The sequence below is a fragment of the Triturus cristatus genome, chromosome 5_2 (assembly GCF_964204655.1).
Source record: "Triturus cristatus chromosome 5_2, aTriCri1.1, whole genome shotgun sequence".
In the NCBI taxonomy this organism is placed as follows: Eukaryota; Metazoa; Chordata; class Amphibia; order Caudata; family Salamandridae; genus Triturus; species Triturus cristatus.
The window spans coordinates 727,061,464-727,085,409 of NC_140588.1; the positions used below are offsets into that span (position 1 = coordinate 727,061,464).

General features: G+C 42.5%; 1 protein-coding gene across 2 annotated transcripts in view; it reads left to right on the forward strand.

Moving 5' to 3' along the window:
- The first annotated feature begins 284 nt into the window (after window positions 1-284).
- Window positions 285-23,946, forward strand: part of BRWD3 (bromodomain and WD repeat domain containing 3) — a 1,513,493-nt gene continuing 1,489,831 nt past the window's right edge. The window contains exons 1-5 of one of the 2 annotated variants that reach the window (XM_085607835.1): window positions 285-792; window positions 892-950; window positions 1,035-1,064; window positions 1,244-1,303; window positions 5,782-5,932. In XM_085607835.1, coding sequence (XP_085463961.1) covers window positions 750-792; window positions 892-950; window positions 1,035-1,064; window positions 1,244-1,303; window positions 5,782-5,932 — 343 coding nt within the window. In that variant the 5' untranslated portion in view covers window positions 285-749. Of the gene's footprint in view, window positions 951-1,034; window positions 1,065-1,243; window positions 1,304-5,781; window positions 5,933-23,946 lie in introns of both variants that reach the window. The other variant, XM_085607833.1, reaches the window with a different exon arrangement.

Consider the following 23,946-nt stretch of genomic DNA (forward strand, 5'->3'; position numbering starts at 1 on the left):
GAAAACATGCCTACTTTACAAATGCACTTAGTACGCATGCCAATATTTGGGGATAGCGAGAACACAAATTAGTGGGAATCTTATTCCTCCATTGACTTGCATTAGAGTAGAGCACGTTTTAAGCTAACGAAACCGAAAAAGTACTTTTTTTAACTTAAAAATACGGAGTTAGCATCGGTATTTATGGCCATTCTAATACAAGCGCATATAAACGCTGACAAGTTATACTTTGGGGGGGGGGGGGGGGGGGGCCAGACCGAAGTGCGCGGCAGAATCACCGGGATGACAGTTTCCTGGGGACTGTTGAACCTCTAGCCTGGCAGGTGCCAAACACGACATACGGCTCCCAGTAGAAAAGCCACCCCTTCCAGGTCGTGTGATAAGAGATCACAGATTATCACCTCGCTGTCTGCAGGGGCTTTGCGGTCGCCTGAGATATACTGGCGTGTTAAAACCTCGATTGGAGACTTGACCTTCTTGCAGTCCCGAATAAGACAGGGGCCATCTGTGGCATTAATGTTGCCATCCGAGCGGTCCCCAGTATTGTCACAATAGAAGGTCCCAGACCACAGCGCCACCGGCGGCTGGAGGACCGCTCTACAGCAACACTAAATCCAGAAGCACAAGAATCACGCTGCTGAGAGCGTGACGCAACGAATCCGAACACGCGAAGTATAGCGAGGAAAGCCGAGCGCGATCGGCAGCACCAATGGGGACTCCACAACAATAAGGCAGCCGGCAGCCCGGCCATGGCAGCGGCGGAGGCGGCCGCGCCGACACAGATGGAGACCGGTGAGTACATCGCTTCCCAGGTGGCAAATTCCCATCATTTAGGTTGTCCTCGTCCTCTGCTCAATGCTGACTACTCGTTTTCTCGTCCCTTACTTACAGAGCTCTATTTTTTGATGGCCAGGTTTCTGCAGTCCGGCCCCTGCCAGAGAACGGCGCAGGTGAGTACCCTGCCCTAAAGCACGGTTGTGGGTTCGAAGAGTTGGACGCTGGGTTATTCTCACTATTGTCTCTCTCTGTCGTAGATGCTGGTGGAAGAGCTGGAGGAGCACCAGGTAAGTGCTGTCCGTGTGCACTCTCTGAGCTCTTGTCCTGTTTGCAGCTGTCACGTTGCGAGCGCGTCTCCCGCTGCTGGTTTATTTTTTTTTAAATGTCTTATTATGGGGCGGAGTCAGGGCTGGTGTGCAGCATCAGTGCGGTGATATTCTTCTAATTGACAATTTCTCTCATGCAGCTCATCCCGGCGAGGTTGGACTGGGAGGGAAAGGAGCATCAAAGCAGTTTCCAAGAGATGGTAAGTTTCGGGTAAAGTTGAGCAAGTTTGGATCCGGCGGGCGGATGCGACTTTGTAACGGGTCAGGTGCCTGGCTGACGCGTTTTGGCATACTACCCGTTTTGCCCTGGTTGACGAATGCTGCGGGGTGCCACCGGCGCCGTGGACAAGTGATGGTTCGGTCCCCCCGATGCCGCACACAGGGCGAACGCCTATTGTGGGCAAAAGCTCAAGTTATCCCAGGCTAGCGCGCAGGATTTTTTTTTAATCTCGTAAGCCAATCAGCAATCTGGTTCCAATGAGGAGGCGTACAATGAAAATGAAACCCGCAGCGCGATTGGTTCCGAGCGACAAGCCAGGAACATGCAGGATGTTTCTCACCTTTTGCGAAATATCAAATTAACAATAATAATATCTGGGTGGGGCTGCGTAGAGACAGAGCTTCACTGTCAGGAGGAGTTGGCTTCCTAGGTTAAACAGTTTCCTGTCACCTATAACGAAAGCGTAACCGTTTTTCTTTATCTTTTACATCTCAAAACTCCAATTACATGTATAGCGCAAACGTCTTGAAATAGCTGAAGGCTGCACAATATTTGTTGCAGAGGCACGCCCAGCTCATAATTGTAAGTGTTCAAACACAAAAAGTAAATTTTGAAAACTTCCCTTTGCAATATCTACAATCTGTATTCACAACTGAAGTCACTCTCGTTAATGTCTTAAAAAGGAGGGACGTTGTTAATGCGCCCTAAAGATAATGCAGGTTTCGTCGCTATTTTGGCTGGATGATGTAGGCACTTCCTTGTAAAACTGTTCCAAGCGGAATCGTGAAAGTGTCATTGTTCACCCCATCCCGAAGTTTAGGTCTAAAGATTTAGATCTATTACCCCCCCGTAAGGAGGGGGAAGGAAGTCTTGATTCAAACGGGGAATCATTCTAAAATCTTCTCTCGTCTTACATGTGCTGGGGCTTCCTTAGGCACTAGAGCGTGTTTGAATTTCATTTGCACCGCTTTCCTGTTTATCAAATGTGTCGAGGGTTTGTTTAGTAATTTTTCAACGAAAAGATTAATGTTAACATTCTGAATTTGGTTAACATGCCGGGAAACGCGCACAAAGATGGATAATTCTCACGAGAGGCTCCGACAGAAGAGCTGGGTACATAGGGCAAAGTAATGTTAGTGCTTCCATTGCTGTTTGACGGCCTTGCCAGAATAGAATGGCACTATGCAACCTATTAACCAAGTGTAGTGCGTTGTGTGTAGAAAATCAATTACCAGTTTGATCTCTAACCGATATCCGTGCTCTACCCTCGTTAAAACCTGTTCAGTCGCATTTTGACGTCAGATGGCCAAAACAGGGGCCACAAATTATGTATGATTCTATACGTGACCACAGTGATATCATGGCATTTGATCGTCAAGCCTCACACTTTACATACCTTTGTGCAGAATTATTTATTTTCGATAATAGGTGTTACTTTTATTTTTTTTGAAGAAATGGAAAAAACACATTTTGGCTATCGTAGTTTAGAGAACTGATGATTAAAGTTTTCGTAATTGTTTGGGTTTATGTTTAAGTGAGCTATAATTGCCTGGTTGAGTCAGTGGATATTTCTAGATACATACTGTTCAGCAATAACATATTTTTTGATAGTTATGAATCTGCATTTCTCACATTGAAATTGACATCTTAGTTAAATTGTCTGGCTCCTTTGCCATGCATTGTGATATATTTTACCACTCCGCTATTTCTCGGTTTTCATTAAGACATTGTTAGTGCTGTTGAGTAGTTCACCACGTTCATATTCAGATGATTAAACAGGTAGGAGATAACACAAAGTGACTGCTGCTAATATTTGTGTAGCAACTTTGAAATCTAGTGCTGTTCATAGAGATGTAATTTTGGTGCTGTTCACAGAGATGTAATTTTGTAATGGCATTTGGTTTACACAGAAAGTTTACTGACTTCATAACAACAATAAATAATTCCCTTGATATTTACACATTGTTAAATTACATTTATTTTTATACTATTTTTTTAATTGTATTTTGTGTGGAAATTGTATTGTTAAACTTAGATTATAGATGTCTGTTGGTGCATCTCGAAGAGCTAAAATTCCACGTAAAAACTGTCAGTCTTTGGTGTTGTTTTCTGTGCACGTTTTTGTTACCTAATTTTAGAGATTATTTTACATACGTGAATAACAATGTTTATGAAAACTGAATTTCCAAAAGTAAGTTATTTTGACTTGGCATGGCTAAACATGCTAGTCTAAACTAGAATGATCATTTATAACAAAAAGAATACATTAATCAAATAACCAGTTTTGGTGTGTACAGGATGACGGGTTCTTAGCATTTTCTGTAGCCATTGATCAGTTCTATAAGATGTCAACTTCTTCCATAGGAGTGCTAAAGCAACTTTGTCACATGCCTCTTTCAAATCAGTCAAACAGCATAACAGACAATTTCTCTAGCTATGTTATTACTTTAGCTGCCTAATTCAATGTGCATTGCACACCATTGTCTATTGAAAAACTATCTTCTCCATTTCAAGAAAATGTAAAACTTTTCTGTGCAGTATGCTTCTAATAATGACAAATGCCTCGATGCTCACATGTCATCCCTCTCGTAATTTGGTTCTGGTTAATTTCTTTGCTTTGTGATAATCTTGGTTAGTCCTCTAGCACCAACAACACTGTCTGGGTTTTCTATTAGTGCATCATTTAGTTTACGTACTGCAAATAAAACAAAAAGCTGTAAGCTGTTTGGGCGCTCCATTATCATTTGCTTGTGCCCAATTATATTTTCATCACCCTGAACCAACCCATAATGCCCCCATAACTGAAACCTGTCTGACTCCGAACCTATTTCCATATTCACTTTTATAGCACATCACTGAACCCATTCCTTTCCTACCTGACTGACATGTAGGTGTGGTGAAAGTACCAACATTTTCAAAAGTTAATCTTACCTCGTATATCTCCTTTGTATACTGAGTATATCCAACCTAGTAAGACATCCTATAAAGTCTGTATCTTTCAGAATAAATTTGAGGGAGGCCTGCTTCATTCCATAACTCAGTGTTTATCCCTTCACACTTGTCGTAAGCCACTGCTTTCATTATTGTCCCTATTACTATGTGAATGTAGTTTATTGCTACAGTGCATACAGTTAGTAGGAGGCTATCATAGGTTCGTTGGTGTACTTGCAAATGTAGTTTCTATATATGGTGGAGTTCAGTGTGTTTGATGCAAGTATGCTGATGGCTTTTACGCATCCTCTAATTATGAGTTCAGAAAATAGTTGTTACATTGTAGTACTATTTAACATATGGATGTAAAGGGTTAGACTCTTCAAATTAATTAATTTTAAATCTAGGGTTTGCCATAATATCTGGTGTATTGTGAAATTTTAGTAATGTCTTCTTTGCAACATATGTTTGACATTAGAGCAAATATTCCACTGATTTCTTACCCAGGTGTCTTGACAGTTGTACATTTTCCCAACCTATAACTAAAATGATCTCTTGCAAGGTCTCCCTTCCGATTTTATGCTTCGTTTTGTATGGCTTTAATTTATATGCCCTATTTGAACAATGTGGATCCATTGAATATATATTTAGAAGGTTTGACTTGAATATACTGTGTTATTTTGGGCCATAATCCCTGGTTCCAGTTGAGGTACCATCAGATTGTTACTTGTAAGTTTGCTTCTTTTTCACTCTCAATTTCATTTATCCTGCATGCAACAGAAAAAGCCAGTGCTGCCGAGCTAAGCATTGTTGCTGTGGAAAATCCTTTATGGGAATCACAAGTTTTAAGTGGATCTACAATGGAAAACCACTGAGCCTCAGACCTCCCTTTAAAGCTTCAGTTGGTTCTCACATTCTGTCCTTGGGTCTGATTTCTCTTATTTGTTTTAGTTTTCTTCCAGTTTTAGCTTTGCTATTTGAAATAAATCTTAGCGTCTTTAATTCTTTGGATATCTTTTATGAAATTATAACACATTTTGTTTTGCATGAGAGAATTGTGGTACTTATTCTGGCATAGTATGCTGTTGCTCTTAATCCAGTCTTTATCTAATTTATAATCTGTAAAATTCTTAAACTATATCATAATAGCGAGATGACATTCGGAACTTTTTTGTTTGTTTTTATTTTTTTCATGTTTGGAACTGTTCCTAAAAAAAAAAAGCTTTGCACACAATTTCTAAAACTGTAAGTTATATGGCCAGGCCATTCCACAATCAGATACACTATATAGAAGTTGTACTTTTATATGCAAAAACTCAACTCAAGAGAGGAGGAGTTGTGAGTGACATGATATGGACAATCTGTTATATTTTCATTTTGTAAATCAAGGTTGTTTACAACTTAACAGGTGTTTTATTTCTTATGATGAAAGTGCATCTGGTTGTGACTGCATTCAGTGGCTGTACGAACTGTACAAGTTTAAGATTTTGAACATAAATCTATCTCAATTTGTTTTTGTCATTTTAGGTGCAAGCCAATGCTCACATTCCTGCAAACTATCTTCTAAGAATCTGTGAGAGGATCGGTCCCCTTCTAGAGAAGGAGATCCCACAGAGCGTTCCCGGAGTGCAGATTTTACTGGGAGTTGGACGCCAGTCTTTATTGAGATCTACAAAAGGTAATTTGTGAATATGGTGCAGAAAAGCAAATTAGAGAATACAAGGATGACTATTTGTGATGCAGATGGTATTGTTCTGTGTTATTAATAGTGCAAGGTGTCAGGCAGTTTGGTTGCGTTCATGAGGTCTGTGCTGAGCACATTTGTCTTTTATTTAATCATCATCCTGTCAGTAGTGCATTTGGCCCATATGTTTGCAAGTGTATTGGTCTAACAACATTTCTCTTCGATGCTGTTTCTCAAGTATGGCTTCTACGGACACCCTTATTGTGATACTACTTAGGTAGTCTCATTTCAATGACGGCTGTGTTGGAGGATGACTGAAAGTTGGGGTAATCATGACTTTCAAAAATAGGCACAAATGGGTTGAACACAGTTTAATGCCTGCCTCTTTAAAAATGTTCTGTATGCTCTGGCTTTCCAGGGGCTGGGGTTAACATTCACTCTGACCAGCTGTAATGCAATGTCTTTTATGGGACGGTGGCCCCTATGTATATAATAAGTAGTATGTATAAATAAGTGGCATTTTGTTTTTGATTTGTTAGCCTTTGATTTAGCTTGCTCAGTGGCCTAGTCTTTGTGTAATAGGTCTGTATGTGGATGCTTGTCCTAGTAACGTGAAACACAAAAAAACAAATTGCACAGTTTTAGTCATGGCTCAAAAAGGGACCAGAGAATGATTGACATGGTGCAAGGTGAATGTTTATTTAGTGAAGTTGTTTACTTTGAAATTAGACTGCCGTTTTCCGGTTCATGTTGTGTTCTAGGTAAAAAAAACTGTTAAACTGACGATGCAGCCCACTCCTTGTCTTGTCCCCTTGAATTTCTTCGTCATTGCCAGGATTTCGTGGAATTCGGATTCACTTAGCAAAGCGTGCCCCAGTGTAACGTTACGTTGTTCGCTTTTATAGGCAACAAGAGGCAGAAGCAACTGATGTAATTCTTTTTATGGCAGTATGTTTACGTCTTTTAATGCAAACACAGCTACAAAGCAGAAAAGCAAAGTACATACTAATAGTTTTAATGTGAGTGAAAAAGAAAAACATAGAAGGAGTCCGCCAACAGTACCAATCGTTTGTCAATACTAATGTTACTTGCTGAATTTTTCCCCATAAGAAGTATATTCTCTGTTAATGTGAGCTGATTGTAGTGGGCATAACGGTTGGCGCTGCTGTAAAGCTTGTGAGGACGCATCGAAGGACATCTAGATTTTCATTGCAGTGGTTTGTGATATACACTTAGGTTTGGAATAGAGCTGTAGATAATTTGACATTGCTGTGAGTGGGTTTGTTACAGCCTATTCCCAAACTTTGGTACGCCTTTTGAATTATTTTCAAATACACCCCCTTACATTGATAATAAAGTTGAAGGCAGCTGCAGTGCGAACTTGTAGATCTCTTTCAAAGGTGCTATTTAGCCTAACTGCCTTTTCATAAGTACTTTTCAGTAAACTAGAAAGGTACACGGTGAAGCGGTCTGTAAACTGGGTGATGTTTTATATCTTATTGTAGACAGAGTTAGAGTGGCATTGAGAATTAGAAAACAAATTTAAAATATTCTCATTTCGAAAATGCGTGCTTTTAAATAATATTGTTCAATATGTCGTTGGTGGGATCTTAACATCTGATAAGTTGAATGCAGACAATTCAATTAATAGACTTTTCAAATTATAACTTTGGCATGGGGTTCTTACTTGTGCCATTTGTCTTGTATGCTCTTTCATATGGACGAGCACTAGTGCTTGGAGGACTTTAAGTTCTATTGTAGCTTATGTGTAAACAGAAGCCATGTTTTAGGCAACCATCTATGGCTGTCTTTAAGTCAGTCAAAACTTGAAAAGTCCCACTGAATTTTACTATCACAGTTGTTTTTGAGTAACCGCAGATATACACATACCGTTTTCATTCTAATAGCCTCAAAATTGGTGCACCCCTTAATTTACTACAACTTATTTCGTTATCTAGTAGGTTACATTAGCTACAATGTCAGGTTTTACTTTTTATAAGAATTTTGACTTTATATCGAGGATGATTGAGCGGTAACGTTTTTTTCCCCAGCATGCATCTTAAAATGCTGCAACTTTCTTTTAATATAATTTTCCTCTACTCTAGGGGCAAAGGGACTCTTAAAAAAGTGGATACCTTCAGAGAAGTATGCAGCCTTGAGAATACACTCTGGTGTGGTGTGCAGAGTTCTGCTCTAAGAACTAACAAAAGCCACTATGCTCTATGTCCAGTTGCTGCTGTGGGTCCTTGCTGATTGATAGTCATGGCTGCTTCAAAGTTTTCTGCGCTGTTGATCCTTGTTCTCAGCGCGATTGCGAATCGGGATCTTATTGCTTGGGTGATGATGGTCGTGTTGTAGGGCGGGTGTATATCATGGTAGAATATACATTTATGTATATATTTTGCTCCAACCAGATTGATCTTTTTGTAGGTCCTTCTAGGGTTACTCCGGTTTTATTTATCTGTGGGGCATCTCCCGAATAGTTGTAGGAACTTGTGATTGGCCGAGCTGCAGTCTGTGAGATGTCAATCACCATGTGTCTGCTGCTGAGTATAGATTTCCTCTGTTGCAGTCCTTGCACTGTGAGTGAATGCAGGCGCCTGCCTTGATGAAGCCAGCAGAGCTTGTGTGCTGCGGATCGGGCAAGGGCTTAGGAGCAGGAGCTCCGGGAGTAAGAAGGCCTCTTAATTGTAGCATAGTGGCTGGGGTCACTGTGTATGCATGTGTTTTTGTGTGTATGTCGACTGTGGTGCCTCCTCTACCTTAGTCCATCCATGGTGGCCAATTTACCCTAGCACATTATGCCATCCATGGTTCATGGTAATCCATCTCCCTAAGATACAGAGGTCATCTCTAACTTGATAGGGCCAACCCATGAAATAACGGTTATCGCTTGAAGCATTTTCTGAGCACTCTTTACATGATAGTGTCCACTCTCGCTGGCATATTGCTTGTCCTAGAAAAATAATGGCCCTAATGATGACGATTTGTGGCATGTTAGGGATTTTTTGACATGATGGTGCAACTATCGCTACTGAGCAATGGTGCTCTGAACCAAAATTCGACCAGGCTTACAAGAAAGAGAACAAAAAAAAGATTGTACATAGTAATGTTGGTAGCAAGATCTTTCATTTTTCAAAGGTGGCGAACAGATAAAATTCCGACCTTTCAACATTTTCTTTCAAAGTTAAACAAGATTAAAGCATTAGAAAAAAAATATGCATTAAGGTCGGGGTCTTATAGGAAGTTTTATATCGTATGGCAATTGCTTGGTTAATGGGAAATGTGTTTTAACAAGCAATTCTTTTTGCGAATGTTTGACTTTCTGAATGTATAAAATAGTTTTTTTTTTATAGATTGTTCTCGTATTCTATATATTTTCAGTTTCACATAGGGATCAAGTAGGATGATAATGATTCTGAAATCATATATTGATTAAAATCGGCCATATTGTGTGAATTGTTCTTATCATGCTGGCACAAAAAAATTCTATTTTATTATTTATTATGTATTTTATTGTATGCTTTAATGTATCGATGAACTTTTCCCAAAATTAAAAAAGAAAGGAAAAAGAGCTATGAAATGAGAAGGTAAGAAGACGGATGGAGTTTTTTAAAGAAGTTTGAGTGGATAGGGGTGGCAAGTGGAAAGAGATGTGGTAGACAAAATGCTGTACACGGAGAAAGGGCTTCAATTGATTGTAGAAAAGGAGGAAGGAGATTTCTCTTTGGATCTGGATTGATATCTTGTTGCAGATTCTACAGGATTAACTGAATAAGGTTTGCTGTCTGTTTTTCTCCTTCTTGCATCTTTTGGTTTCTAATTGTGCTGTGTTGCATGTCCTGAAACTGTGGGTGCCTCTGGCCTAGAGGGAGTGAGGGAAGATGCGTTGGGTAAAAGAGGCATTCTTATTGAGAAGAGGGATCAGAGCATCACCGCTTATGTCTTATGTAATGGATACAGTAACAAAGTAGTCTCCTTAGGATGTGGTATTCAGAGATAGGTGGAGGGTGGCTAGGTCATCCAGGTGCTCTGAAATTAGGTATTGAGTTGATGGTGCTGTATGGATTAGAATTGACAGTGTTGCCTGATTTTGTTGATCCTAATTTCGAAGAATGTCTTCATGGATCTGCATTTCTCTATGAAGTGAGCATTGCACTTGCAACTTGGACATGGTTCAAATATTAGATCTTATTAAAGAGACCCTTGCTTTTCTCTGTGGATTGTTGATTGTGTGGTTTATGAAATAGTTGGTTTTGACTGCAGGAGTGAGTTACCCTCTTGTGGAACAAAGGTATTTCAGAAAGCTGTAAAATGTTTTGTTATTTAGATCTGTGCCATTTCTTATCTTGTTGTCACACATTACTTTATTTAGGTGACATCTTGGTTGTCCGAAGGGGAAGAGGGTTTTCTTTCTATGACCGGACAAGTTTGATTGGTGCATTGGCTTCAGCTGTCGCCAAGAGGATGTGATTGAGCTTCTGAAGGAGAGTCTTTATGCTTCAGTTGGGCTTGGAAGTGGTGGCTAGCATTCAAGATGCTTTCATGAAGTGGGTTGGTGTGGAAGTTATTGATTGATCTTTTGAGGAATTCAAATGTCCATTTTCCGTGCGTGGCGGAGTTCAAAGGTAAATGACGTGAGTTGGTCATTTTGGAACAGTTGGAGTCGAGTGTTCAATTTGAACGGGAAGGAAGATGTAGGGTGGGTACTATTTACGCAAACAGTGGAAGTGTATTGTTTGCATTCCTGTGGCTGATGACCCAGAAGTGAAGGATAGTGAAGACTGGCTTCCCTTTAAAAATTCAACGTGGTCCTTGCTAGCAAAGGCCTGCTGATTAGTTCTTTCAGAGTCACTTAGTAAATTGTAGAGTTGAGGGGTAGGATTGTAGTGTTTTTATTTCAAGGTCAGGCAGATTCTAGGCAGGAATGTGCCCTTTGTCTGTCCTTGATTACTGTTTCAGCAAGGCTTATGGCAGATGCACAGATCTCACACTTGAATGGTCTTTCTTTTGGATACTCCAGCTTGGAGCCAACTTCATTGTTATCTGATGTGAAAGCGACCATCTTGCACAACAAACTGCAGTGAGAGACTGGTACTACAGAGGAAAGCTGAAGGGAAAGAGAGGAGTGGGAAAGGAAAGATGAAAGGAAAGAAAAAGAGAGAGAATTGGAGAGCGGGCGTGAGGGTAACCTTACAGAAAGTGAAACTCAAGTACACATCAGGCAGGCCTCTTCACTCAGCCTCTGCCAAACTCGTGGCACTGCCTAGTTTTCATCACTTGTCTTGGGGTTGCAGAGGCTTTGTGATGGGAGCTGCTAAAGCCTGGAATATGCTTCCTTTAGACATTAAAGCCATGCCTAATCTGCTGGCCTTTAAAACTTGGTTCTTCTCTGCACAGTAACCATCACCCTTTCTGTATCTCAGCTAGTGCCAAGACACCTTTTTTGTAATCAGGCGCTCTATAAAAACAAAAACGTAACATAATAAGAAGGCAATTGACAACTACATCTGGGAAAGAGTATTTCATCAACAACTCTGCAGAAGGTGCTCTTCGAAAGGTCCAAAAGAGATTGTGGCCATAAATATGAAACCAGGAATGTTTTGGAATGGGCTGTGAGTTTAGAGATACCTTGTAGAGCAGGACACTTGGACATAAAGAAGACCCAAGGTAGGTTGGACCCTCTGTTCTACTGAACAGGGATGCTCAGAGACAGAAAGCAGTTTTGTAGAACCAGTCCCTCTTGTCAGTTGACAATTGAAATTCATGGGGTTAAATGCATCAAATTGGCATTAGCGCTCTGTATCAGGCCAGATGACATGTAATTTGTTAATTCTGTGGCGACATTTCTATGGGCTGCATGGCCCCGTTTGAGAGAGCTTCCACTTCGTTAGGCATTAGCTCAGTCTGAGATCCTGCGGGAAATTAAGCTCTCTTTATAATGCACTGTGCAGCTGTTGCTGTTCAAATCAAATGCTTTATTGTATTCTGCCCTGAGACAGTTGATAAATTAACTGATTATTTTTTATTGGATATGAGTTTGGGTGCCTGAATGGTATTATACCACTAGACTGTTGGTACTGTTTATGCGTTTAGTCATGTTAATCGATCATTTCCACTGTCATTGAACTTAGCACTCCAATGGTTTTAACTATATGGTACTGCACATATCTTTTAGGAAGAAAGTTTCTGACTGAACCATATACGTTTTTAAACTTTTATGCACTTGTATTTTTTTTTTTAAACCATTTTTGTTTTTTACCTCTGCTGAATTTGTTGATTGCACTGGAATTGTAAATTGCTCCAATTGTCATTATATTGTTTGTTAATTGTTTAGTATATGTATGTGTTACTTGCACTTTTTATACATCAGATTAATGATTTTCATCAGAATGGTATGGAATATAGTGCCTAGACGGTTATCATATTGTTTCTTCCTTTATGGTATGTAATACTTATAGTGTCTAGATGGTCATCAGATTAAGAGTTCCTTCCAGTACATGAATGTTATTGTGCTGCTCAGTTGATTGCACTGTAAGTGTTTTAAAGACGTGAGATTTCTGTATTTAATTGTTTTTAAATCATCATTTTAATTATTGTGAGGCTGACAGCTAAAACAAATAAACTTGAAGTTGACAATTGAGTGATAAGTCTGGATGCATGTCCAAGACACCATTAGTGTCACTGCCAGTAGTGGGTGTTCCATTCAAGCAGGCTGGCGGTCATTTACATTCTTGGTAAGTTTGGCCCCAGTCCCCTAGCATTGTATAACAAGTATATCTTGGTTGTGGTGAAGTATGCAACCGGGAATCCAGAGGTTGTCCTGCCATGTCTCTCTGCGGAGAAATTGCACAGCAAGAAGTTTGGTTCAGTCTGTTAGAGCTTCAGTTTTGGGCACCTAGTGCATGGCCCACTCTCCTCAGTTTGAGAAGGAACTATATACCCACCCCTGAAGGATGTGGTGGACCATGTGATTTATTTTTGGAAGTTCATGGCTCTATCCATCCACCAGGCGCAGAAAAAACATCTGACAAGACAAGAGCTCATAGTATGACCAGAAAGCGATGCTGAGTAGGTACCAGGATGGCCAGGAGGTGCTGGTACTGAAGGCCTTGTGTTCAGGAACTTTGGGGGATAAGTGATGTGGTCCACACAAGGTAATACAGAAGGTATCCGAAGTAAACTACTTGATGTAAAGAAATGCCACATTGGGGCCAAAGAGTGTGCTCTATCAGAACCGGCTGAAGCTATAGCTCCAGACGGATTTTACCGTGAACATTATAGTAATGTCCGAGGAGACTGAGGAGGACAGTAAATCACTTCATAACCTACTGAATATTAATGAGAGGGAACGATCTGTTGAAGGGAAACTCACTCTTGAGCAGCAAAGATGGCTAAGAAAAGTGCTGAGATGATTTTCCCATGTCTTTTCGGTCACTCCAGGGTTGATGCTGTTCTTTGTGGCCAGAATAGATTCAGGAGATAGCTTGCACTTGGAAGAGCCAGGTTTACAGAATGTCTGACGAAGTCTAGGGCTACACCAAACCAGAGGTAGCTTAAATGTTAGACTTAGGAATGATTGAGCGTTTCCGTAAACCCCATGCCAGTCTAATGGCATTGGCCTCTAAGCAAAGATCCACCACCTACGCTTTTATTGTGAACTACTCGTCCATCAATGAGGCGACTAAGACTGATTCATTTGAATCCAAAAGCTGATAGGTTAGTAGACCCAGTGGGTGCTCCTTGTTTCTTGAGTACTTTTGATCTGACCAGTGGCTATTGGCAGATCACATACTCACCTAGTACCAAAGAGAAGACTGCATCCTCAATGCCAGAGTGGGACTTTTGAGTTTAGAGTCATGCCTTTTGGAATTGAAAATGTTCCTACCACTTTTCAGTGTCCATTGAACTTAGAAGGCTGGAGGAGTTCTTTGAGGCCATCTGTACCCGTTCTTGGATCATCTGGAGCACCTACAACTGGTGTTGGTCAGGATACAGTTGCTGAAACAGACCATCAAGGCAACCGGGTGACAGAAGGTGCAGCCTGCCTTGGGCATCTGATGAGCAACAGGATGATCTGCCCATTGGATGCCAAGATCTAGTCCGTGTTGAAGTGGGACATTCTCAACACAAAGACTCAAGTGAGCGCCTTTTGAGGATTCGGTGAATATTACAGGAACTTTGTGGTCAACTGGGACTATAGATTCACCATCGACAGCGCAGACATACAAGAATCAACCCAAGAAAGTGATTTGGACTGTGGAATGTAAGAGGGGCTTCAAGGACCTGAAGGTAGCAGTATGTAATGCGCCTTTGTTGAAGGCTTCCATCTCAAATAAGGGATTCAGAGCAGTACGGGTTCAACTTGATTGCAAGGGCAGAAAGCGTAGAGTGGCCTCTATCAGCTGCAGTCTTCTTCCTATTGGGCAGAACTGGGCAGGCATGGAAAAATGCAGTCTCCCTGATTGGTAGGAAAAGCCTTTATGTCTACCCAAATATTTTAATAAAATTAAAAGCAGATTCCGACAAGGATGTGGGTCTATTTGGAGATGAGGAATGAGAGGAAGCACTGCGAGTCCCCCCCCCCCCGAGAGTTGCAGTTTGAACTGGGTTCTGGTTAATTCAACTGCATATACTACATCCCCAAATTAACCGTTTCTAGACTCTTCGCTCCTCTACCACTCCTTGCATCATCTCATACCTCTTTTACTGTTCAGATCTCCAGAACGAGCCTTTCTAAACCCTTCCCTCTGACTCTTTCCCCTCCACTCCCCCTTTACTCATCCCAACCCCCCTCCTACTGCTATGAACTAAAAAAAAAAAAACCAATTCTAGACCCTCCCTCTTCTAACCCTAATGTACAATACACGACAGAGGGCATCTTAGAGATGCCCCCTGAACCTAACCTACAATGCACGTCTTGTCTGAGGGCCTGCCTAGGCTGCCACCCCGCAGAAATGTTGCTCGACCCCTGGGTAGAGAGCCATCCACTCTCCTGGGCCTGCAACAATGCACATCCTGGGCGAGGTGCTAGGTCTCCTCCCCGAGGATGGGCAGGGGAAGCTTCAAAAGCATGCCGCCTTCGTGAGCTTCTCCAGGCCACTTGCTGTACCCAGCAACTGGCCCCTACTGGTTCTAAACCCCCACTCTGGCGGGAAGACTGGCCGGAAACTCCAAGTAAGGACAAGGGATGTGCCAGCCCTGCCAACCCCACCCCTCAGGTGGGGGAGGTGAGGTGAAGCACATCTCCGGGCCCCACACCATCTTGAAGATGGGGAGTCCCACCCAATCAGGACTAGGCCACTGCCCCCCTCCCACAGGAGAGTGACAGGATAGGGGGTGTACCCACCCCAGGACAGGGACCCAGTGGTCCATGACCTTTACCTACCTGTAACGCCCCTAAATTTAGTATTTAGGGGCACCCTGAACCTTCCTACCTTAGATTCCTAAACAGCAAAGAAGAGCAAGAAGAAAGAAGACCTGCCATGCAGCTGCTAAGAAGAGGAAAACACCAACTGCTTTGGCCCCAGCCCTACCGGCCTGTCGACCCTCGAACCTGCTCCTGCTAAATCCCGGCACCTCTTGTGGCCAGCAACCTCACAAACCCCGGAGGACCTGGCTACCTTGTGACTCTGAGCACCTGGGACTCCCACGAGCAGTGGCTCTGTTCAAATCAAGTATCTAACCCCTGGCATCAGCCCGGAACCGCAAACCCTGCACACTCTGCACCCGCCAAACCTGGCCTGTGCTGGAGTGGACAAAGACCCCGAGGACGTCCACCCGGCGACTGTGACCCGGAATCCGGCACCCAAGGACCCACCTCGACGCTCCTGACGACGCCTGCAGCGTCAGAACCAGGGACCCCCCCCAACCGCGATCAACAGAGGGTGAGATTTCCCAACACCAAAAGGCACCCCTGCACCCTGTGGCCCCCTGTGCCCAACTCCTGGGTGCCTACCTATCCTCCAACTACCCAACTTACCTCTCGAAGTGGTGGTCACACCTGAAGAATCTTCGTCCCCGAGCTTGCAGCCTTTGTTCGTCCTTGAGCTTTTCCATTGCAATCCATAGAGCGCCCGAAGGCTCAAAAGCTCCCTGCACCCAGCCGCCCAGGTGGCCCTGGCAGTGCATTTTCTACTCCTACCTACTTCCCCCATTTGCCCTGAGCAAGTGACCAGGAGCCCAGCTCTCACAGCCGCGTGGCCTGCTAGTCAGCAGCCACCAACCAAGGGCCCCCTGCCTCTCATAGATAACATTGAGCCTAACTCATTCTGCACCTGGCTGCCCCTGTGCCCCTGAGGGTGTAACAACTGTACTTACCTGACCCTGGGAGATCCCTGAGTCTATGCCCAGAACCTTAACTCTGCCAGTCGAGTACTTACCCAAAAGCTGATAACTCACTTTTCTTCCATAGGGTAACATTGACTGGTTCCTCTTGAAATTTCTTCTAAGTGGGGAGTCTCTAAACTTTAAAATATTCACCTAAAATCAACCGAGTACTGAAAACGGAAATACTCACCTGCTATTAGGAGAGACCCCAGTGCTGGATCTTGGTGCCCAGCACTAGCCCTGAAAAGTACTTACGACCGTACTTACCACTAACTCAATTTTCTCCCATAGGAAACTGTTGACTGTTTTTCTGTGTCGATTTTTGCAAACTACAAATATTCGTTAAAAATCGTACCAACTGTGAAAACGTAATTACTTACCTGTTTTACATAGATGCCCCAGTACTGAGCCTAGGAGCCCAGCACTGGATTACGTAAGTAACGAGAACATACTTTACCCGTAACCATTGACTGTTTTTCTGTGAAATGTCTTCCAAGTGTCGATTTTGCAAACTTATAAATATTTCTTAAAAACCGCCTGTATAACTTAAACACAGTTTCTCAACTGCTTACAGGTGGTACACTAGTGCTGGATCCAGGAGGGTCCAATACTGACCTAGAAAAAGTAACCATAACTCCACTTACCTGCTAAGTGAATTTCCTTGCATAGGATAACATTGGTAATTTGATCAGAAAAAGTTTTTAAGTGTCAACTTTTAAAATAGCAAAATATTGCTGAAAAATCACAACAGTAACCAAAACGTATTTACTCACTTGTTTCCAAGATCTGTCCCAGGACTGAATCTAGGATCCAGTTCTGGAGTTAGAAAAGTAATCCTGAAAGTAATCAATTGCATATAACTTAAAATTCCCATTGAGCTCAATGTATTATTGTGTTTGAAATTGTGTTGCCTATTGCAACAACAAACTGTAACTATTGCATTTCAAGTCAATTGCTTCTTGCAACGTATTTAACTAAAGCAGCTCATTCTGAGAAAGTATATTTTGATACCTATTTTTGGTTCTAAAATAAAACAACCATATATTTTTGTATACAAACCATTGGCCTAGAGTTCAGTTCTTGAGTGTGTGAGACCATTTGCTGACTGAGTGTGTGCAACAAATGCTTTACACTGTCCTCTGATACTGCCTTACTGCTCGACCAAGCTACCACTTTAGAGAGTAAGGTTATATCTAACTTTAGCCTCTGCCAAACCTCTGGGGGCTGTGGACTCTGTACACACTGTACCTATTTGGCAACAGTATATACAGAGCCACTTTCCTACACCGTAGTCACAGATTAAAGTTTTATAAGCCATGCAGTATGTAAAGACCTGGAAACAGCAAAAACTACATTTGTGTCAGTGGCAGTTTTACATATTCCTACTGCATTAGTACGGCTTGATATCCCCACGAATGACATAAAGCTGTAATCCGTTTGACTCTGGAGTGTTAAGCTAAGAACATTTTTTTTCTCCAGTACAAAAGCATAGAGGGCAAAACAGTTTTGACTTAATAGCAGGTAGCCACCTTTAAATTTTTTTGGTCGCTATTGTAAGAACTCCCTATCTACACTTCAAGTAAAGCAATCTTTAAAACGGGGTGAATAAAGTCTGAAAATGTCTCAAAATTAAATACTCTTTTATGGAGCAGGAAAGCTTGTGATCGGCTACCATAGGAGACAATGATTTACTTCTTTCTAGGAAACAACCCCAAAACCTGTTCTTTACTATAGTGACTGCAAACGGACGAATGGAGGAAGGATTCTGCCAAAAGTTTCTCCAATCCAGGTCAATCAAGCACCTCTTGACATGGCTTAGCCAGGGAATCCGGTGGGCCTTAAAACAGTTTAAAACGTCACTAAGTGCATCTCTATATGGCATCAGCTCTTCGGTACTCCAAATGAAAAAGCCAGTACAAAATTGGCCTTCAATTTACATGCTCTACAATAGGTTTCCAATCAAGGCTTAAACCTAGGGCGAGAAGTAGGGTACCTCGTCCTAGGTTCGATAATGATCTAATAAAATTATTTTCCTCCACTCCTAATTTTTGCCACATCACGGTAACCCCATACTTCTGCTCCATATAGTGCTTGTGCTTTGTTAATTTCCAAGGCCAGAGAAATTCGATAAGGTGTCCTCTTAGCAAATCGGAGGCCCTGAGCTTTAGGTAATTTGTGACCTGCCACAAGTTGGAATCAGATAGCCTAGTTCCAAGGTAATCCTATTATTTTATCCTCTTGAGGAAATTCTCTCTCAATCTAATATTCCCTCTCAAGTTCTTCCATTGGTTCAAGGCTGTCCGGTTTGTTTTCTGGGCATTGGTCTCTAACCTGTTAACAGCACAAAATATAGAAAACCTTTGTATACGAGTTCGTAGACCAGTGGGAGATTTTGAAATAAGGGTGTTTACAGCAAAAAGTAACACTGGAATCTTTTGGGCAGTTCATGTTGGAGAATTGTTCTCATAATCTGTCAAAAAGCTAACCAACCATTAATAAAAAGCAGAAATAATATGTGAGCCAAACCGCAACCCTGGTGTACTCCTTTGTTGACCCTAATGTTATTAGTGAGTCTATTAGGGCGCCATCTCATCTATGCATTACTGTCTTTATGGAGATATATTATTATCTTTAAGAGGGCAGATGGGACTCACATAGTGACCAGCAACTCCCATAATCAGTTTTAGAGACCAAGTCGAAGGCAGCTCGTAGATCAACAAAGGCAACATGGAGATTTCCCTCGATGATGTCCATGCATTCCACTTGGCCATGAGCTAATGGAAGACCTTGTCCACAGTCTCTAGTCTGACTCTAAAACATGCTTCAAAGTGGCATAATACATTTTCAACCATGATCTTATTGGGTTAATGATCAAGCAGTTCTTTACAAAAATTCTCCTGGAGGTTGTCTAGAAGGCTAATTGAGTGATAATCGCCCGGTCCATATTGACAACTCTTTTTTTAAAACAGGAACAATTCCATTATCCTTCCATGACTCTGGAATTGGAGCACTTAGTTTAATTTAGATATTAAGGGGCTTATTACGATGTGACACAGTCTCGCACTCGGGAGCAACCGAACTCAGGTCGGCGGTTCCGACCGCCTGATTACGATGCGACTGAACACTGTTTGGTCGCATACTCACTTTTCTCTATAGGAGCTTGTGTCATGGCCGTAATACAGGCTCTTATGGAGAAATGGGTGCGGGGGGGGAAGTAAAATCCTGCACCGTGTGGCACGCACCCCATAGTGCCTGCTACACAGTGCAGGGTTTTGCAGGGGGGTACCTTGCGTACACCCTCGACCACCAACCGTAGGCTGCAGGGTGAAGGGGGGCCCTGTTAGGGGCCCCCAAAGTTACTTTCCGACAGCCTTTCTGTGTTGGAAAGGCAGGCAAGGAAAGGCTGTGGGAAACCAACATCGTAATCCAGACGTCGGAAACGATGTCCTTAGGGGATTACAGTGCAATTCCGACTGGATGGAAGACTCCGAGAGCTAGTCTGAACCAAGTCTGAATGACCGGCCAGTTCACTTTCTGACCGCCAGCATCATAATCGGGCGGTCGGACCACAAACCGACCGTGACGGTCGGAAACCTTCCTCCTAGCGGCGGGATGTTTTCCAACCAACATCCTATTCGGCCCCTAAATGTTAATGGTACCAATTTGAAAAAGAAATGTATGCACATGTTGTAATTTATGTACTACAGCAATAGCATTTGTGCGATCTATGAATAGATTTGCAATTCCTTCTGTGAGAAGAATGTACACTTGTTTATGAGCTTTCCTATCAATCAATTAATCATGGCAAAAACAAGTATCAGGAAAGGTTTACAGTGTTGCTTTGCTGCGTAAATTAATGTACTTAAACTTTAGATTTGGGCCCTTGCTCATTGGAGTATTTTTTGGAAGATGGCTGTGTAAAAAGAAAAAACAACTTCTGGCCTCTGTATTCACGAAAGAGGTCTGAAAGAGCAAGTCACTCATTTCAAATACTTCTGTGCAGTGTCAGTGGCCCCACAAAGGCAATTGTTAACCCCGTTCTTCAGATGGTATTGAAAAAAACCAAAGATGAGGTTGTGACACTGTGTCTACATGCTGACCCTACAGACCTCTGCCTTTCGGATGATGCATATAACAATGGCAATTGACAAGTAGGCCACATGAGATAATCCCAAACTGTTATTTGTGTTTATATTGATGTTTTCTATTTACCCATTTTTACTCAATAACTAGTTCTCTCATAAAGCTTTTAACTTGGAAAGTTATTTCTTTTAATATTTGTTATGATTATTGAATGGCTTTGTAGCTGAGCCAATAAAATTTGGACTTCAGTGATTTTGCTTTGATTGTACAGCTCGCTCTGTTGTTGTAACATTTTTGGAACTCTGCATCATATTTTGTTACTGAGGTTCGTCATGCCTTTCCTTGCAGGCTGTATTAGGTTTTTCTATGCTACAACATTGGCAGTAAAAAGATGGTGTAATACAACAAAAACATATGCCTCCTAAAACCCCCGTGTCATTCAAAATTTGGCAGCCGTCAAAAATAATTTTTTATTAGCGCTAAAACAAGATCAGTAAACAATCTTTTTCTTAAGGGAGATAGGGATATATATTTTCTAAAACTCTCCTGTGCCTAAGTAGCCACTTGTCACTTGAATGTTCTTTTTGGATGCAGGAAATGGACTCAAATACGTTTTGCAGCATCCTTAATTGAAACAATTGTTGTTTTCTGTTCTTTCTGACTCTTTCTGTTATTTCCCGACAGATGCCTTTATTTTCCTCCAACTGCATAATTTCTTTTTACTACCGAATCTGTTGGTTTTTTAAATAATTTTGAATCTGTCCTTTTTTTTAGGCAAAAAATGCCTGGCATGAAATGCATACAGAAAATGTTAAAACGGAAATCTTTTTTCTATGTTGATGCACTTTACTTACTGTTTCTTATGTTAAATAGGGCACAATTTTGCACATTCATTTCACTTTGAAAAAGACCAAAGAGGTCGAAACGCATCAGTTGATATAAATATCATAAAAAATTACCGTGGAGTGAGGGCTTGTTTTGTTAGCACGGCCACTATGAGCCTGTAGGACAGCAATGCCAACTGACTTTGCTTTCATCATAGGTATTCCTTCCTGGATTCTTAAAGAAGTCACCCCTCCCCTATATAACATGCATATAGGGAAAAAAACAAGAGTTTATCCTCAAACATCACTCGTCTACCTATTGTGTCCGGCTATCTTAAATACGAGTGCTAAACTTGACCCTACAATTAAAAATGTGTTCAGGGACCTGTCAACACTTTAATTATCCAGACCCTGGCACTTGATTGTAAAACATATCACATGTTCTGACCAATTGTCATGAACGGCCAACATGTCTCATTGCCACGAAAACTCTGGCAATTTCATTAGAGCTCTGGGGCTGCCACATCACCCAATTTATGTACCGCACCTGAAAAAGAGAAGGAAAAACAAACCTCCTAATGGTGAGTGTTCGAAAACGAGGCAGTATAACATGAAACATGTATCCTTCACTGGGAACCAAAACCCTATTGTAGCGCTTGACTCTTAGAGGGTAGCGTTGCAGAGCAGTCTAAGGCTTACTCAAGGGAGGTGGTGTAGGCTAGTAATCGCCATTTACAGGTACGCAGAAATAACACTCAATAATTGATTGTCCAGTCTGTACTTCGCTTTATAAAAGTAAGAGTACATTTGTTAAACACACACACTACTCCATACTATGCACCAAATTACAAATATACATAAGCTGTTGGAATGACTTGGTGACATTGCATAACATCTCCACCCCTCCTGCAGGGGGTGGGGTCTAGTACCTCCACTCCCATGTATGCACATCATCTTGCCCCCTAATGCAGTGGGTTGACACAACCTGTAGCGAGAGCCTTACCAATTGGCACCCTCCCAGTGGTGACCCACCCCATCATCTCAACAAGCATTAGAAATAGGTACACCTGCCCTGGTGTTACATAATCCTGACTGAGCATTTCTTAGTGGCTAACAGTCTGGGTTGTTATTCCCCTAACACTGTAGCAAGAATACATGTTTGAGCATCACTTTAAATGAGGTACCTAGCATAGCTGATAACCGTTGTAATGCATTGCAATCACAACCCCTAAAAGGCATCACAGTTATAATCACAGGATTAAGCATACACCGCCAGACACCCTAGCAGGAATGTCTGGCAACATAACCCCATTTTGCTTATGAATTCACATTACACATGTGACTTACAGTCCCATCATAGAAATAACGTTGGTAAATGCACTTCTCGTGCCATTGCACCTCTCCACCTTCAGGGGATGCCCTTCTCCAGACATACCCAGCACAGCCTTCCACACATTGAGGCACTCCTTTAGGCACCCCCCAGAACAAAAGTTCCAGCCGGGTGAAAGTGGTTTGCTGGCTGAGCCCTGGAGGTTTTTTTTCTGTTAAGTCCCCGGAGACTTTCTTTCGCCCTCTTGGTCTCCAGGAGGGTGAACTCAGCAGGGAGCGGTCTTCACTGGCTCCCTGTGCCAGTCTTTTGCCTGACACTCCTCCTGGGCCTTTCTTCTCCTTGCGCAGAGGCCCAGGCTTCTGCTTACTGGTCCTGGTGTCCCCTTGTGGTGCAAGTTAGGATCCTGGGCCAGTCTGGAGGTTCTTCCTTTCAGCTGCCCATGGTGCCAGGCTCCAGCACCAGTCTTCCTCAGCAGACCACACCCCTCTTCCTGTGCAAACTCTTTGTAAAGAATTTGGAGGGGCTGGCAGGAAGTCTCTGTTTGCCCTATCAAACAGCGACACATCATTTCTTTGCCCCTGCTCCCTCCTTCCTCCCCAGGCCTCTGGGTCTGTTCAAAATGGCGTCGTCCAGGGGTCTCATTCCATATGGTCTCTGAACAGCCCCTGCCCCTCCCCCCCCCCCCCCTTCCCTTGCTGCCTTCTCTCCAGAGCAGATTGGTGCCTGGCACCAGGTGACAGCTGCTGATGGATTAACCTGTAGCTCCACCCATCTTCTCTTCTTGGAGAGGAGGCCTTCGCCCTTGGAATGCTGATCCTGAAGGGCTAGGCCTCTGATGCTACAGCGTGGGGAGGAAGGTCATTAATCCAGCCTGGCAGGGTCAGCCTCATCCAGGCTCTGGTTATGAGCTGACTCTGAGGAATATGACATTTCTGGATGACCCAAACGCAGTACAAATACAACTTTGGACTCTGCAGAATAGTACTTCTCACCTAAGTTACAGTGGACTTTATTGCGTGTCTGCAATTTGTAGGCCCTAGGGAAGTGAAACTATCCCATGTGGTCCCCTTCCTCATAGGAGTATAATGAAGTGGTCTTTCAGTGAAAACATTAAAGCACACTGACTTTTCCTTCCATGTTTCTTCCCATTGTATAAAGCCTATTCCATGTCACCACCCTGTGCTGCATAATTCCTGCCACACCATTCAATTTATAGCTGCTCCTGGGCTGCACACTCTAGGAATCTCCCCTGCGCAGCCCTTACACTTGTGCACATGCAGGTACCCACTTGTCTGCATGTAACTATTCCGGTGCCCCTAACTCCGGCTGCAGTGCAGCGGCCTAGTCTCACCAGGGGGACACTCGTAAAATCCACATGCAGTCTTTCATGTGAGTCCCAACTTATGAGGCTCTCCCACAGTAAAAGCTCAACAATTAGGTGT